This window comes from Myxine glutinosa, chromosome 1, assembly GCF_964187855.1.
Source record: "Myxine glutinosa chromosome 1, kmMyxGlut1.1, whole genome shotgun sequence".
In the NCBI taxonomy this organism is placed as follows: Eukaryota; Metazoa; Chordata; class Myxini; order Myxiniformes; family Myxinidae; genus Myxine; species Myxine glutinosa.
In genome coordinates this window covers 275565379-275582458 of record NC_136261.1, presented here as the reverse complement: position 1 = coordinate 275582458, position 17080 = coordinate 275565379, and the positions used below count along the sequence as shown (strand labels likewise).

General features: G+C 45.1%; 1 protein-coding gene across 2 annotated transcripts in view; it reads right to left on the bottom strand.

Annotated features, from left to right (window-relative positions):
• LOC137413679 (cyclic AMP-dependent transcription factor ATF-7) overlaps positions 1–17080 on the bottom strand; it is a gene marked incomplete in the record, with an annotated part of 134274 nt that overhangs the window by 101157 nt on the left and 16037 nt on the right. For both annotated transcript variants that reach the window (XM_078765908.1, XM_078765910.1), the window contains 6 exon segments: positions 5554–5793; positions 6125–6232; positions 6464–6568; positions 6920–7046; positions 7931–8094; positions 9942–10073. In XM_078765908.1, the coding sequence (XP_078622034.1) occupies positions 5554–5793; positions 6125–6232; positions 6464–6568; positions 6920–7046; positions 7931–8094; positions 9942–10073 (876 nt within the window).

The window sequence follows — 17080 nt, the reverse complement described above, 5'->3', positions numbered from 1 at the left end:
GTCTGTCTTTTATTTTATTATCCTTCCTTCTTCCTTCTTCCTTGGTTTCTTGGTTTCTTTCATTGTGTAAATAGTAGTAATAAATTATATTCGTATTTCCTACTTCTGTCTCCCTCTTCTTCACATCCGTCGTCTTTGTCTTTTCCAAATTGAATACCTGTGGCACGATTTGGCCAACGTTCAGGATCGGGTTAGTCTCTGTTAATGGCTCAAACGTCGGCTTGCTAACACCGCTCGGCAATTATAACATCTAAAACCGGGGTTCGAGCAGTACTTCTCTCCCTAGTCTGCGGAGGGACGGATAGAGGTATTCGGGATAAACCCTGGACCCATAACCCTGATCCGTTCCATCCCACGGGAGAGCGTTACAAGTACCAGGACCGGGGAGACGGCCAGCTTAACAGGACAAGGGGCTAATCACCCCTTGCTAACGGGAGAGCCGTCCCCCGTATCCGTAACAATATCAATATCCATTTATGTTGACAACCCCAGTTAAGTGCAAAACATTATTTCATGCTGCATTGGGAAGACAATATTTATGAACCACTCATTCCATGCTGAGCATCTGTCGTCTAACTCTCAATTACAATGAATGAAAAAAGGAGGGGAAGGAGAAAGGAAAAAAAAAATTATAAAAGGATTACATGGAAGGATATCATAACCAAACTCTTCATTGTAATCTCTTGAGAGAAACGAAACAGCTCAAATTATTATTGTTTACTCACGACCGTGCCGTTGGCAGGGCCACTACATTATACTGTGAAATGTATGTAGAAAAAAATTAATTAACAACTGTACAAGCCACTTGAATGCAAGTTGTGTTGCTAGCCATGCTCAGCAATGTAGGTTATTGGTCACACATGCCATTTTTAGAAATATAAACTCGAACGACACTCTTCGACATTACAACATCGACTGATGTGCCTCCGCCCACATTATTACACATTATAATACTTGTACCAAGTTTGATTTAAATCCATTCAACTGTTCCCAAGTTATCACATTTTTACCTGGCATGACCGATGACCTTTGACCTCTTGACCCCAAAAATTAACGAGTTCATGTTTACATCATTATATATACCTGTACCAAGTTTTAATTCATACCCCTTCAGCCGTTCACAAGTTATCACATTTTTACCTGACATGACCTCTGACCTTTGGCTTTTGACCCTGGGACCCCCAAAGTCTAATTAGTTAATCTTTACATCATTATACATATCTGTACGAAGTTTGAATTAGATCCCTTTAGCTGTTCTCAAGTTATAGCCCGATAACTGATTTGACCTTTGACCTCTTGGCCCCAAAATATAATCGATTAATCTTTACATCATTATACATACCTGTACGAAGTTTGAATTGGATCACTTCAGCCGTTCTCAAATTATAGACATATTACAGGCTTTGGCCTTTGACCTTTTGACCCCCAAAATCTAATCAGTTCATCTTTACATCATTCTACACAAGTGTACCAAATTTGGTCAGAATGCCATCACTGGTTCACAAGTTAACGTGGTAACAGGATATTTACCCAACATGACATCTGACCTTTGGCCTTTGACCTCGTGACCCCAAAATCTAATCAGTTCATCTTTACCTCATCATACATACCTGCACCAAGTTTGAATAAGATCCCATCAGCCATTCTCAGGTTATCACAGTAACAAAAACCTATCACAGACGTACAGACAACCTGAAAACATAATGCATCCGGCGACTTCATCAACAGAAGCATAAAACATAGGGGCAATACCCCTGGCGCTCACCTGGTAGAATAAACAGTATACTGCACTGACTAAAGGTATTTTAAACCAATTTAAATGCTTGCTAGAAGACAGGGCAGCATGTCGAATCATACCAGCAAAATCATAAGACTTTAAACAAACACACAAAACATACCTATTTTGGGGGGCAAGCCCCCCCATAGACCACCTTCGACCCAGATTATTTAAATGCCAGGAACAAACTTTGGTACAGCACGGGCGATTAAGGTTGTGGTCAAGTTTAATCAGAATTGCATGTGTATTTTCTGAGAAGAAAGAAAATACCTATTTTGGGGGCCAACCCCCCCGTACATCCCCAAAGTGGCAGATTATTTTTAATACCGTGAACAAACTTTGGTACATCATGGGTGATGAAGGTTGTGGTAATGTTTCATCGAAATGGTGTGTGTTGTTTCAGAGGAAAAAGCAAATTCCTATTTTGGGGATCAAACCTGGATCCACTTTGACCCCCGGTAGACCCCCTTAGACCCCAACTCTTTTAATGCCGTGAACAAACTTTAGTCACAACACAACAAATATAATTTGTGCCAAATCTGGTCGCAATCCCATCAGCAGTTTCAGAGAAGAAGTTGCAAGTGTTTACGGACTGAGGGACGGACGGACGATGCGCCATCGCATGCGCTCCCCTGAACTTCCTTCCAGGTGAGCTAAAAATGGTAACGGCAATGATTCCTGCAATTGCTGGAACACATTTTCCAGAATCAATTCTGGCTCTCATAGAACTTTATTAAAGGTAACCCACTTTTATGTGTTAACATTTTAAAACGAGGTCAGGACAGCTTCTTTCATAAACCAGTTCATATAACACGTTACACCACGCAGTGTTCAAGTATTTACTTCAATTTAAATAAAATAACATTGAAGATCATTAAAAAACATTCCAGAGGTTTAGAGCTGTTGAAGCAGACTTTCAAAATAATAATAATAAATAGCCACGAGTTGGCTGATGGGCATCTCTTGAGGTTGTAGTTCAGACTTCTGCTGATTTTGGGGAATCCCCTTATCCTCTAAGATGCCCCATGATTCGAAGTGAAAATAATCTGAGACTGAGCAATCCTGCAGACCATCGAGTAGAAGGGCTGTATCAGGTTTCAGAGCAATCGGTTGGTAAATAAGGCACGAGTAGGGATTCGCAGTTTGATGGGGTAACTCCACCTGGGAGCCAGCATGATCCAAATTTGAAAAATACGAAATCGAAAAATCCAAGACCGAGCAATCCTGCAAATCATCACGTAGAAGGGCTGTATCAGGTCTCAGAGCTATCGGTTGGTAAATAAGGGACGAGTGGGGTTCCGAAGTTTCAGGGGGTAACTCCTCTGGGAGCCCCCACGATCTGAATTCGGACAATACAAAATCAGAAAATGTAAGAACGAGCGATCCTGCGGACCATCGAGCAGAACGGCTGTATCACGTTTCAGAACAATCGGTTCGTACATAAGGGTGGAGTAAGGATCTGGAATTTTAGGGGGTAATCCCCCCACCCTACCAAACCACCTGGGAGTGACAATGATCCAAATTTAAAAAATACGAAATCGGAAAATCTAAGACCAAGCGATCCTTCGGACTATCGAGTAGAAGGGCTGTAAAGGGTTTCAGAGCAATCAGCTGGTAAATAAAAGATGAGGTGGGATCCGAAGTTTCAGGGGGTAACCCCCACACCTGCCTCCCCCGGGGAAACCCACACCCCTCTCCAGGAGCCCCCATGATCCGAAATCGAGATATCGAAGTCCTAGCAATTGTGCGGGCTAGTCTTGTATTCATGTGTCAAGTTTCAGAACAATCAGTCGGGTGATAATGGAGGAGTAGGAAAAATAGCAAAAAGTTAACGGACGGACATCCAGACATCACGACTCATTTTATAAGTTCAACCCTTCGAGAATTGATATGAGATGACTTAACAATAAGTATTCCAGTCACGCTGTGAGGTGCATATGGCTGTTGAGGCAGTTTCATTGGCTAAGAAAGAGAATCCTGGACGTATCGCCACTCCGACGCAGAAGAAGCATTCTTATACACGACCTTATTTGACATGTCCAAGTACTGCAAAACTGGGGGTTCTTGGAAGTGAGAAGAAGGCAAATTGTGTTCTACAGTGTTCAAGTATAAAATTCAATGTAAATAAAACTAAGATTATAAAGGTTGTATAAATACATTTATATAGAAATAGATTATAAATATTAAAAATAAATAGATTATTAAATTTAAATGTCTCGATTATATATAAATATATATATATATATATAAATATATAAATTTCTATATTATATATAAATTTATATATAAATAGATTATCATTATAGATTATAAAGGTCGTTTAAATAGATGATAAAGGTTCCGGAATTTACAGGCATTTTACCGCCGTTGACGCAGTGTCGATTACACCACCCTATCTAACATGTTACATTAGTCATTCATGCCTGTTGTATGTCTCCTTTATGACGTGCTTTTAAACAGCAAGTTTCTCGTTTGGAATGATTTTTAGCCCACCTGGAACGTAGCTCCGGGGAACTTGTGGGTTGGCGCATTGTTTGTCCATCAGTCCGTAAACACTTTCAACTTCTTCTCTGAAACCACTGATGGGATCGTGACCAAACATGGCTAAAATGATATTTGGTATGTTGCAACTCAAGTTTGTTCACGGCATTAAAAAAAACGGGATATGAGTGGGTCTACCGGGGGTCAAAGTGGGTCCAAGTTTTTTGTCCTTTTCTCCGAAACTGGCCTGGTGTTGAAAAGAGCCTGGTGTTGGCTTAGTGGTTAGGGTGCCGGCTTGGGATCCAAGGATCCTGGGTTTGAATCCCGGTCGATCATTGAATTAATGCCAGGGGGGTTGACTCAGCCTGTCATCCTTCTGAGGTCGGCAAATTGACTACCAGTTCACTGGTAATTCCCTGTGTGTCGCAAGAGGCGACTACCAGGGTTGGCGGCAGGAAGGGCATCTGGCCATAAAACATTGCTTCAAAAAGGGGACCCCGGTGCCCTAAAAAGGCCAACCCCTGCTCTGCGGGGAAAAATAGCTTTTAAAGGTGGTTCTTCTAAGGGTGGTTCTTCTAAAGGTGGTTCTTCTGAAGGTGGTTCTTCTCCGAAACTACACACACAATTTTAATGAAAATTGATCACAACCTTCATCACCTGTGATGTACCAAAGTTTGTTCACGGCATTAGAAAAATTGGGTTTTGGGGGTTTCTGCGAGGGATGCGGAGGGAGGGGAGTTGCCCCCCAAAATAGGTATTTTTTCCGTTTTTTTTTTTGTTAAAGTCTTATGACTACGTTGGTATGATTCTACATGCTGCCCTGTCTCCTAACAACCATTGTAATTGTTTTAAAATACCATGATACTGTTTAAATACCTTTCGTCGGTGTAGTATACCGCTTTAGTCCACCAAGTGAGCACCCTGGGGTATTGCTCCTATTTTCAAATTTTGTTTTTCAACTTTGTTTTACTACCAGGCAGCCAGGTAGAGTAAAAATATGATCTCACTCCTTCATGTGCATGTGCGATCGGGGCAAATTCAGAGCCAAAGTACTGCTAAACTGCAGGTTCATTTTACAAATCGTGTTCCGATTCTTGTTCAAAATATAACATTCAATTGAAATTAAGTTGTTCCTTGATCATAAACTGACGTCTGTAGACTGACAGACAGAGAGGGACAAAGTGAACTAATTGTTTAATCCCGATCTTCACGTTGCACATGCCCTGTAAAAACGTTTTGCAAGAAAAGCAAGGTTAACATGATGGACTCGTAGCATGTTTCTCATGGTTCCCCACCTGGAGTTGAAGGTTTGTCTGCACCAACTCTTCTGCCTTCTGCTCAAGATTCAATACCCAGGCCTTGCGCTTGAGGCGGCAACGAGTGGCTGCTGCACGATTCCTCTCCAGAAACTTCCGCCGCCTCTCATCCGGATCGTCCTCAGACATACGCCGCCGACGGCCTCCACAGGTCCGTATGCCAATCGCCTGAGGGGACAAATCTCCCGGCGACATCTGACCCATGTAAATGGGTGAGTGCTGGAAGAAGGAAATGTAATCTCTGTAGGTAATCATTACTTCAATAATGTCAATGCAAAAATCATTTATTCTATAATTCCCATTGTCAAATTAAAACTGGTGAGACGTGGCCAATGATAATTAGAATAATCGTTATCATCCTCAGTATAAACCCAATCACAGCAATCCTTAATGAAATTTCACACTCAACCTCAATGCTGTAAATTTTTACCGCATCAAGAATCCACTCTGAAAAAATCCTTCTCAACCTATCCTAACAAAGAAAGTATTACAAGGTAGTTGACTCATCAAAAGACTTGTTCATGCGGTAAAAAATACTTCAAAGCTCTACCTGGGATGCAGGGCCGATTGAGACCATTTCCGGCCTTGTGGTCATGATGCTAAGTGGCTGCGCCAGTGAGGTGTGAATTGGCTGCTGTGTCAGAACAGCCTTCAACCTCTAAGGATGGATTTGAGGAAGGAGGGGATTCGATTTTGCATACCCCACTGCAAAGCTTTACACAACATCCTTCAAAGGGATGTTGCAATAACTTAAAGGATGACACTCAGAATTTGAAGTACAACTCAGGCCACAGGGGAAACCAAAAACTGTCACAAATGAGGCTGTGGTTGTCAAAGCAGTCAACAGGTAAGCAAAGAAACCTTCAAGATGATCCACCCAGCTACACACCATTTTAGCCTCAGAATGAGGATGAGGAGGTGGGGGCCCCGTGTGGTTCATAGGCGGCCCAGGGATGCCGGGGATGTTTGGGACAACACCAATGACCCGGCTACCCTGGAAAAAGAAAAAGAAAACAACCAATGATGAAGATCTTTGAAATAGCAATGCAAACCCAAATGGCAGCTTAAAGGGTGTTGTTATTTTCACAAGGCCAATATTAACCATTTTTCAACTTGTTGATTAAGCCATCCCAGGAAAAAAAAAATTTAAGAACTTAAGAATGAACTAAATTAAGAATGAATTAACAACAGCGTTGTCCAAGACTGGTGTTATAGTGAACTTGTGAAAATCCGTTTCACCATTGCACACTGCAACGTTTGGGTGGTTGTCCATGGAGATCTCAACCCCACATCCAGGCAAAATTCCAACGATAATTTATTGTTTCATTTGCAGATGCATCCTTACCGCAATGCCGGAGGATGCCAGGCTGGGTGATATCGGCAATGAACTTGGTGAGGGGCCTGGGAAACCCAGCGGCAATGACTGCCCATTGTGCAGAGGTATATATATAGGCTGTGGACCTGGCAGGGGCCTGGACAGAAAAAAGGAAGGCAGTAAAATGAAAAGAAAAGATTAAAAGGAAAGAGAAAATTTAGCAGTAGAAAAACAAAAAGCAAAACAACGGCAAAGCAAATGAGAGATCCAGGGATGAAGCAGATCAGGAAAATACAATACGAGCATGAGAAAGGAAGGAGGCACAAAGTGGTTGGAAATGGAAAAATAAGTGGAGGTGGGAGGAGTTGAGGAAATGTAGGATACAAGGGAGTTGAAAATGGGGAGAGGGCTCCAAAGGAAGTTGTAAGAAGAAAGAAGGGCGAAAAATACAATGTCGGTGAGGAAAAGTGGGTAGAAGATCAATGCCAATTGAGACGGATAGTGTGGTCATACTTTTAAGACATGATAACGATCAGAATAATGCCTACTCAGACAGCTTTACAGGCAAGAAGGCTCGGCTATAACAAAGTAGGTCACAGTACTGGCAAGAAAGTTTTGCTGCAATTAGTGTGGCCCTCATTTGTGAGCCAAGTACAGCAACCAGTTGGAAACTCGAGCATAATTTGCAGAGAAATGCTGACAAGCAGCATTTCCATGGTACTCGTGCAAAACCATGTGCTCGCGCAATGCCATGAAACAAAATTGCATCGGAACGATGGGAGCTTGGCAAGAACATTCTCCATTTAAGGCAAATAATCATGCCATTTCTCACAAACGTTTGTGCAGCCGTTTAATGCAAGAGAGGCATTTCTGTAATGAATATAAATCGCGCATGATGAGCATTCACGAAGTGTAAACCATGAAAAAAGAGTGATCAAAGAAGAAACATAGGAGCATCAGAAAATGGTGTTCCTGGATTGGTGAACTGTTGAAACGAAAAGCAAATTCGAAAATGCATGTGAGCAAAGTTTCAGTGCTTACGGGATCTGGCGGTTCGCAGGTGGGGCCTGGGTGATCACCGATACAGCAGTCGGCGAATCGAGTGTCTGAGGGATGACTACCGTGCCATCGCCACGCGAGAGCAAGTGCAGTGACGAGGGTCGTGGCTGGGAGGGTGCAGGTTTTCGTGAAGTAGTAGTCAGGTCCTGTGCAACAAAGGTGGCAAGGAAAATTTTTTTAGGAGCAGAATAACCATTCCTTTCATGCCGTGAGGTGTATAAGGAGCTGTCAAGGCTGTTTCATTGGCTAAAGAGTATTGGATGGGTTGCCACTCCGAAGCAGGATGAAGAAGCAGATGCTGGGTGAAAATCTGAATGGAATTCGAAAATTATGCCAAGTAAGATTCAGGTATGCCAGACTTCTCTTTAAACACGTTGTTCTTCTTGGGAATGCAAAACAGAAAAATCCATGCTATGCCACTGTACTCTATTCCTCAGAGCTTGGATTTAGATTTATAATCCGCAATTAGCAGATCTTTCCCAGACTCCAGAGAGTTTCTGATGAGGATTCAAGTGTGCAAGAGCTGATCAATTAATATCCACAACCCCCCATGAACTCGATCCAACCTACAGATGTTGGAAGCAATTTCTGCAGCAGCATTTGTTGAAATACGGACTTAAGAAACATGGAGTCCAGGCTAAACAAGTTGTAAGTTTACTGATGAAACTTTCACAGAAAAAGGTACCGAGTACAAGAGGCAAACATGACACATACATCTCACATTTATTCAGATTCCCTTTGCCCAATAGCATATCCCTTGCTGCAGGAGAAACCACACTTGAACTCTTTAGGCTAATAGTACAGATGTGTTGCGTGTGGTGTTTGTGTGTTGCATGTGTTATGCATGGCAACACACATAAAATGTGCAACACAACATGCAAAACCCTAAACACAGAAAACTCACAACACACGTGCAAGACACTACCCTCTCCTTCACTTTTGAAAACAGGCGAGGCAAGATATGGAATGACTATATCAGAGACTACATTTCAGCCTTGGAGGAGGTGAGGGGGTATAAAATAAATGAACAAGCCAATAAGTTAATTTTATAAAAACAGATCAATAGCTCTCACGAATGCACCATAACCCTGAGTAGCCATCCACTAATTAAAAAAGGTCAGAATTAAAATTAAAAAGGTCAGAATTAAAATAAAAAAGAGGGACAAAAGGAAGTTTAGTATTTCTTTAGGAATGAGCATGAAAAATGTTTTATATGTATTGAAAATTTAAATCCATAAACTTACACTATATATTTGAGCTGTGCTGACAGGATTACCTGGAAGTACACACACTCGCCTCTAAGCTGTCTAGCCTGGGTTTGAATCCCCACCCAGCTATAAATTGTCATTTCACAGGCAGGGGGATCCATCAATGTGTGTGCAAATCCCTTGGATGGCCATTAAACTGGGCACCCCATCTGCCGGCATTAGTTGGTGGACGTTAAAGACCCCACAGTGTCCTATGAGAAGAGAAGACGAGTTATCACCGGCATCCTGAACAAAAACATACCAAAAAAAAAATACTGCCATAAACTTATGTTCCCCCTGTCCCAAGGGAACGAAGTGCAAATGGGTGAACCTCCAAGGGGGTATCTATGCCCCTTAACTGGACATGCAGATCAGTAGTGGTAGTAGTAGTAGAAGTAGTAGTAGTAGTAGGGGGAGGAGGAGGAGGAGGAGGAGGAGGAGGAGGAGGAGGAGGACGAGGAGGACGAGGAGGAGTAGTAGTAGTAGTAGTAGTAGTGGTGGTACATTTTAGTCACACTTCGGAAGTAGAGAGGAAAGATAATGTCCAAGTAAAGGGGTTACGAGTCAGAATAAGAAGAGGACTGTGCTTTGTTGCTGCAAAATCTTTGTTTCTGGTATGCACAATCTGGAAAAATGCAGAGAATCATATTCTTTCTCCTGAATGCTCGAAAGGAAACACAAATGAAGCAATTTTTAAGATATCCAGCACGTGTAATGAACAACTGCTTCGGCCTTTGCATGCTTACCTTGCCATTACTCGTCTGAGAAATAGGAGTGTCTGGACGTGGCTCGGCACTTTGCGGGCTGTACGACTCTGCGGTGACTGGTTCCTGGACTCGTACACTTTCTGACTCAGAGCTTTCCAGCTGTCGAGGGGGCTGAGAACAAGAAATCAATATTAATATTAATAGGCAATATTAAGGCAATATTATTAATCATTAAAATATTATTAAAAGGCAATACTAATGACGTCAAAATCAATCACACACAACAAGGACATTTTGGAGATCCCATAGCGACCTCAGATCTACCAAACAAGTACAGCCTTGGGGTGATAGGAAGCTTTATCTTTCGTTCATCTATGAAATAGGAAGCTTAATCCTTCGTTCATAACCAATATATAAATAAATATATATATATATATATATATACGTATATATATATATACACGTCTATATATATATATATATATATATATATACACACGTATATATATATATATATATATATACAGTGGTACCTTGGCTTACGAGTGCCCCAACGTACGAGTTTTTCGGGATACGAGCCGTCGCTCGGGCGGTTTGTTGCTTTGGGATACGAGCCGAGATCCGATGTACGAGCTCAAAAAATTTATTTTTTTGAATTTTCCGGTTGTGGCTTCCGGTTCCGGTCACGTGGTTATCTTGCCGTGAAAGCATCTCTGCTTGGATATAAAACACGCAATCGTCGAAATACATGAGCGAGGAATCTCCTTGCTCCAGCCGGTGACGTCATCGGCGGGGATCCCCGCCTCCAGAGTGGCTGGTCACGTGACCGCCAAAGCGTGTCGCGCGTGCGGGTATAATGAGCTACACCTGTGGATCACGTGACCACGGAAGCACGCCTCGCTTGAGAGGCATGGCTTTCGGTTTGCGTTTTGCTTTATAAGGCGCGATAAATGGGCTTTTGAGTGTTAGCGGTTCATGGCGTTGACGGTTCATGGCGGTTCATGACGGTTCATGACGGTTCATGACGGTTCATGACGGTTCATGACGGTTCATGGCGTTGACGGTCAAAAACCCATTACATCAATTTTACCAGGCACTGTACAGTAAGTACAGTGGACACCAAATGCACGGTGGAAGGCTAGAAGTAGAAGATCGTCCAAGACAAGTGAGAATAAGCCATACTTTGGAGATGACGTCATTCGCTGGTCCGATAACCAAAGATGTGGTATAAAAAACCAGGTGAGCTAACAATGCAGCAATGAAGGAATTCGGCCAAGGCACCGGCACACAACGACCTACCTACATCGAAAGACTCAATGCCAATGGTGACAGAAGCCAAGACGGCCGGCTTAAACACCGCCGAAAGACCACGGTGTACCAACTTACGATGCAGAACATCTTGCACTTAATATGATGACAACAGGTGCCATCCTCTGACGTACCATTACAGGTACAGGTACAGTACACGTGAGCACAGAGCAAAAGTTCACTGAAACCGAGATTAAGAAAAAAGAAAAAACACCTCGTGGTCCGTGCTCGATATCCGAGTTTCAATCTTTTCAAACACATGATGCTCTCGGTCACGGTATCTCCTGCGAGCTGCTTCTCCTTCAACCACACAAACAACAACTTCTCCATATCTTCATGGATAGAGGTCCGGAGCTTTGAAATAATCGTAACGCCCTTGGCTGGCGTTATAGCCTTTATGGACTCCTTCTGCTTCAAAATCGTACATATCGTAGAAGGAGTACGATCGTACTGCCTCGCCAAGTCGACAACACGCACACCTCACCTGGCATGCTCTTCTCCTCTGCTTAATAAAACCAGTTTATTTCTTTACATTCTCTTGTATTATGTACAGTATATACGAGGTCGTGCTTGTTTATACATTATTTGTTATTTATAAAGTACATTTTTGTTATTTAAAAGCACCTAACAAAAAAAATTGGTGTTTTTTTTTTGAGGCTGGAACGGATTAATAGCATTTCAATGCATTTGAATGGGAAAATTTGCTTTGACTTACGAGCGATTTGGCTTACGAGCTCCGTCACGGAACGGATTAAACTCGTAAGCCGAGGTACCACTGTATATATATATATATATATATATATACGTATATATATATATATACGTATATATATATACGTATATATATATATATATATATACGTATATATATATATATACGTATATATATATATATATATACGTATATATATATATACGTATGTATGTATGTATGTATATATATATATATATTGTTGCGAATATGGAATTTGGCCTCCATATCCGCTTGTAAATATTCCCCTATTTTCTCCAATACTCCCCAACTTTCCCCGATCCCCCATTCCCTAGTCCCATTGCATGTAAATAACAATCAGTAGAGCCGACCTTCCCCTTATTCCCCCATTAAATGTCGTGCCCAGGTCCACCGCACCACACGTAGACAACTTTCGGACATCTTCCTAGTTATTCTTATTCTATGTCAGTTAAGGCCTCGTCTCCATTAATTATGACTCTTCGTTGCACCAGAATGTGATTATATGGCATCAGTAGTGAGTTTAGGACCTTTCCCATACCTCCTCCCATCTTCTTCCCCAAACAACAACTACAACAACAATTACAACTACCACTACGACTACAACAACAGAGGGGCGGGGAGTGTGCGTCCTCACACCGACTCGGTTACCCGCCATGACCATGCGCTCCACGGCGTTACCCCGAAGGGGCTGGCTGTCAGCTCCTCGTCAGGGGCGGAGCCAGTAACCCCCCCCCACGCACCCAATGAGAAGCAACGTGCCGATTCCATCTGGGGCGGAGCTAACGAGCCGAGGGCGTGTCACTCCCCGCCGGATATACGCGGCCCCGCGCCGGATGTGACGTCAGATGCGCCCCCAGCCTGGAGAGAGAAGTCGCCACCCCTCGAGCGCTGCAATACCTCCACCGCATCTCTTAAACTGGACCGTACGTGATCCTGCCCTGAGCCCAGGTGCACCTGGAGCGATCGCTACCCGCCTGTCCTTTGCATCAAACCCCGTGTGAGTGAGCCTTGTCCCGTTTATCTGTCGTCTGTTGGGAATAATATAAGAGTGTGTTTAAGTGCCCACCTTCCTATGTTTCCCTCTTGTCCCTGTAATCTAAACCTTCCGCATTATTGTAATAACAACCTTTGAGAACCGTATCCCTGGTGTCGTGTCGTATTAATTCCAGCCGTGTGTCTTCTTTTTCCTTCATTGGTCTAGCATAGCGCGATTAGTCAACGTTCGGGCACAATCGGGTAACTTGTGCAGACGTGGTCATACCATAAAACCGCTCGGTAAATAACATCCAAGCCACGTCTGTAACAATTGGTGTCGAGGAGTGGAATTCGAACCCGGGACTAAATTAGTTAGGCCCAAATTTTGGGAGGGAAAATCGAGCCGGAGCGCGTACGGCGCTCGACCGAATCGATTCGGAGCGCGTTTCCCGCGCGAAATTATAACGGCGAAATTTGAATTTGTTTTACGAAAATAAAAAATAAAAACCGAATTTTGAAAGTCGCGCTATGGCGGATCAAGACAGCTGGGGTCCGGTAAAGGAGAGTGAGGTAGGGTCGATCCAGGACCAAAATGAGGGACAGGAGGAGAGCGAAGCAGTGAGGGCGGCAGGTTCGCAAAATAGCGCCGTCACGCACGAAGAAGCGGGCGCGCAAAATGGCGCCTCGCTGATCACCGCGCCAGCGACCGTGGCAGCGCCCCCGATGGATTGGGGCCTTTTTTTTATACAAATGAAGGCCCTTATGGCCCAGAATAATGAAGAAATGGCAAACAGAATGGGGAACCGGATGGATGCTCAGGGTGAGCGATTGGAGGGCCAAATGGGGGCCAATAGCCAACGGTTAGAACAAAGAATGGGGTCCAATAGCGAGAAATTGAGGGAGGACATGGGGGCGCAGATCGGAGGGTTAGGGAGTAGAATAGAGGGATTAGACAATAATTTTAAGGGATTAGACATGAAATTTGGGAAATTAGACGATAGATTAGGGGAAATACAGGAGGGGTTAACGGGGGTAGAAAACAGAATGGCCGCTCAAGAGAATCAGATAGAGGGAGTGAAACATGGGTTAACGGGGGTAGAAAACAGAATGGCCGCTCAAGAGAATCAAATGGAAGGGATGCAAAAAGGGTTAGAGGGGTTGGAAAACACCATGGAAGGCAAATTGAGGGACATGAGGGACCAAGCGGAAAGGGAAGTTAAACAAATGGAGCAGCAGATAGAGGGGGTCAGAATGGGGGTAGAAACCAAACTGGATGCTCACAGGGAGGAAATGGAGCAGATGAGGGTGGCATCTGGGCAGGAGATGCAAGTGATGGGAGAGGAGATCAGAAGAGGAGTGAGTGAGGAGGTCGGAGGAGTGCGCGAGGAGGTGAGGCACTGTGAGGAGCACATGGAAAAGGAGGTGAGAAAGGGGACTGTAAAGTTACAAGGGGGCATAGAGGACCTGACGCAGAAGGTGGAGCAGCTGACGGTGGGACAGACGGAGTTAGTGGAGCAGGTTCAAAGGAACACTGCGGTATTAGGAGGTTTAAAGGCGACACAGAAAGAACTAAAAGATGACTTGGTAGCGACGAAGAGGGAATGTCAGATGGTACGTGAGGGACTGACAACGAGGTTGGACGAGGTGATAGAGGTAATGGAGACGAAGGACCGGCAGGTGAGGACGCACATGGAAACGGTCAAGGTAGCCTTGGAGGACGAGCTTGAGGAGACGTACCGGGGAATAAAAGAGGTGAGGCACAAATTAGAAGAAGTGGAAGAAGGGGTGAGCGAAATTAAGAAGCGACGGAGAGGGGATAACAAAGAGATAAAAGAGGAGATAAAAGAATTGGTCCAAAGTCTGTGTTTGGATCGTGATGTGCTCATTAACCGGATGAGGGATTCGCAGGTGATGGAGGAGAAACGAAGAGGAAGAGGACCCGGTGTAAGTGGCGACCAATATGGTCGTGCGTATGATGCGCCAGGTGATTTAAGAGGCTTGGGGGTCGAGATAGACCCGGGTGTTCGTGAGAGGCCGTTGGTGAAGTGTGCGACAGGTCTGGTGTGCGAAAAAGGAGGTGAGCGAGAAAGTCCGACTCTGGGGTGTGTGAGGAAAAAGTGCGTGCCAAGGAGTGAGTGTGCTGGCGAGAGTGAGTCGGTCGTAGCGCGTGTGCGAGGGAGCACGTGGAAGCGCGGGGTGGTGAGTGTTACAGAGGGTGTGACGGGAGAGTGTGCGCAAGAGTGTGCGCGAGAAAGGTGTGTGACGGACAGGTGCATGAGGAAAGAGTGCGCTGTCAGAAGTAAGGAAGAGTGTCCACCTGTGGTGAGTGTTACAGAGGGTGTAACGGGAGAGTGTGCGCGAGGAAGGTGTGTGACGGACAGGTGCATGAGGAAAGAGTGCGCTGTCAGAAGTAAGGAAGAGTGTCCACCTGTGGTGAGTGTTACAGAGGGTGTAACGGGAGAGTGTGCGCGAGAAAGGTGTGTGACGGACAGGTGCATGGGGAAAGACTGCGCTGTCAAGAGTAAGGGTGAGTGCGCTGTCAAGAATGGAGGTGAAAGTAGTGAGAGTGACAAGGAGCGTGAGTTAGTTGTGACAGGTGAGCGAGGATGTACACCTGGGATGGAAGGATGCACACCTGGAATGGTAGAGCGTGAGTGGGAATGCACGCTGGAGTTGGTGATGAGGCACGTGGATGGGTGTGCGAATGAGGGCACACCTGTGATTGTCACAGAGGAGGTGACAGAGGAGGGGGCGCGAAGAGGTGTGTTGGTGTGGTGTGCTACCAACGGATGTGTGCCAAAGTGTTCGGTGGTCAGGTGTGTGACCAAGGCTGTGAGTGGAATGGGTGTGCCTGGGTGTGTAAGGAACGGTACAAGGAGCATGGAAACGGCTGGAGGTGTGAGCAAGGAACGGGCTGCGGGGTGTAAGCGAGCAGGTGAAGCATCGACGGTGACCGGGTTAAAGGTTAGGTCGACTTTTAGCCGAAGCGGGCCCTCGGTGCGTGCCGGGTTTCGCGTGCCGCGAGAACCAGCGGGGATCCGAGCCACGGCGGGTTCGAAAGGACCGCCGTGCGCGATCCGTGCTGGGCCTCGCTTTGAACGTCCGTGCTCCACTAGGCGGAGCGGGCGGCCCGATAGAAAGAGTCGTCATGGCGACCACTTTTTGTTGAGGAATTCCGGCAGGTCGAGATCGGGACATTGGATGGTTCCGTGCCGAGAAGGTGCGTGGGATCTCGGGCCGGGTAAACCTCCTTCCCTGCACCGAGTGCCGGACGTGTCCAGCCGCTGGCACAAAACAACCAGCATCCATTGCTTGGCTTTACGAAGCCGGGCTTTGGACAGGGATTGGCGCACCGAGAGGTATTAGTGAGTCGACTGGGTGATGAGGTTAGTGTTTTGGACCCAAAATTAGAGAAAAACAAAATTTGATGATTGGCAAGGGATTGGCAGTAGCGATTGGCAGATGATGGGTAGTGATTGGCAAATTTTTAATTTGTTGAAATTTGATGTGCAAAATTGGTAGTGAGAGACCCCCGATGTGGTGGGATGGCAAATCCACCATCCCTCACAGGTGGGGGGCAAAGGAGCAATAGCTTATGGGGTGTATGGCAGTGAAAACTAGCCCGGGTGGGTTAGGATATTGTGTGTAGGGATCTAGAGAAGATGACCTTAGGTAACGTTAAGGTTAGTTAGTGACTGATACCTGTAGTGGGGACGCAGGTAGATTAGTATGGATGATAATGACGAGGGAGCGCAATAGTTAAAGGGACGACTGGGAAGCGCAAGTTTCAGAAGGGAGTAGTTAGCTGAGATGATGCCGTGTGTGTGTGAGAATTGAACAGGTGTGATTGCACAGGTGTGCAATTGGACAGGTGTGTGGAGCAGTGTATGAGTAGTGAGTGTGTGGATCAGCGCGAATGCGCTTGGGGAGAGAAGGGTGCAGGTGGCACCAAGTGTGAGAGCACAGGTGTGCAAGTACAGGTGTGTGGAGAGAGTTGGAGTAAGTGGTACGGAGTGGTGTGCATGGTGCGAAGGTGTGGATGGGGGAAGAGTGGACCCCTTTCACGAGCACCCGGGGCGGGTAGTGTAAGTGTTAGGTAGAGGGTGCAGGTAAATTGTGGTTGGATATTGGCATTTGTGGTGCGGTTGCAGAATGGTGTTGT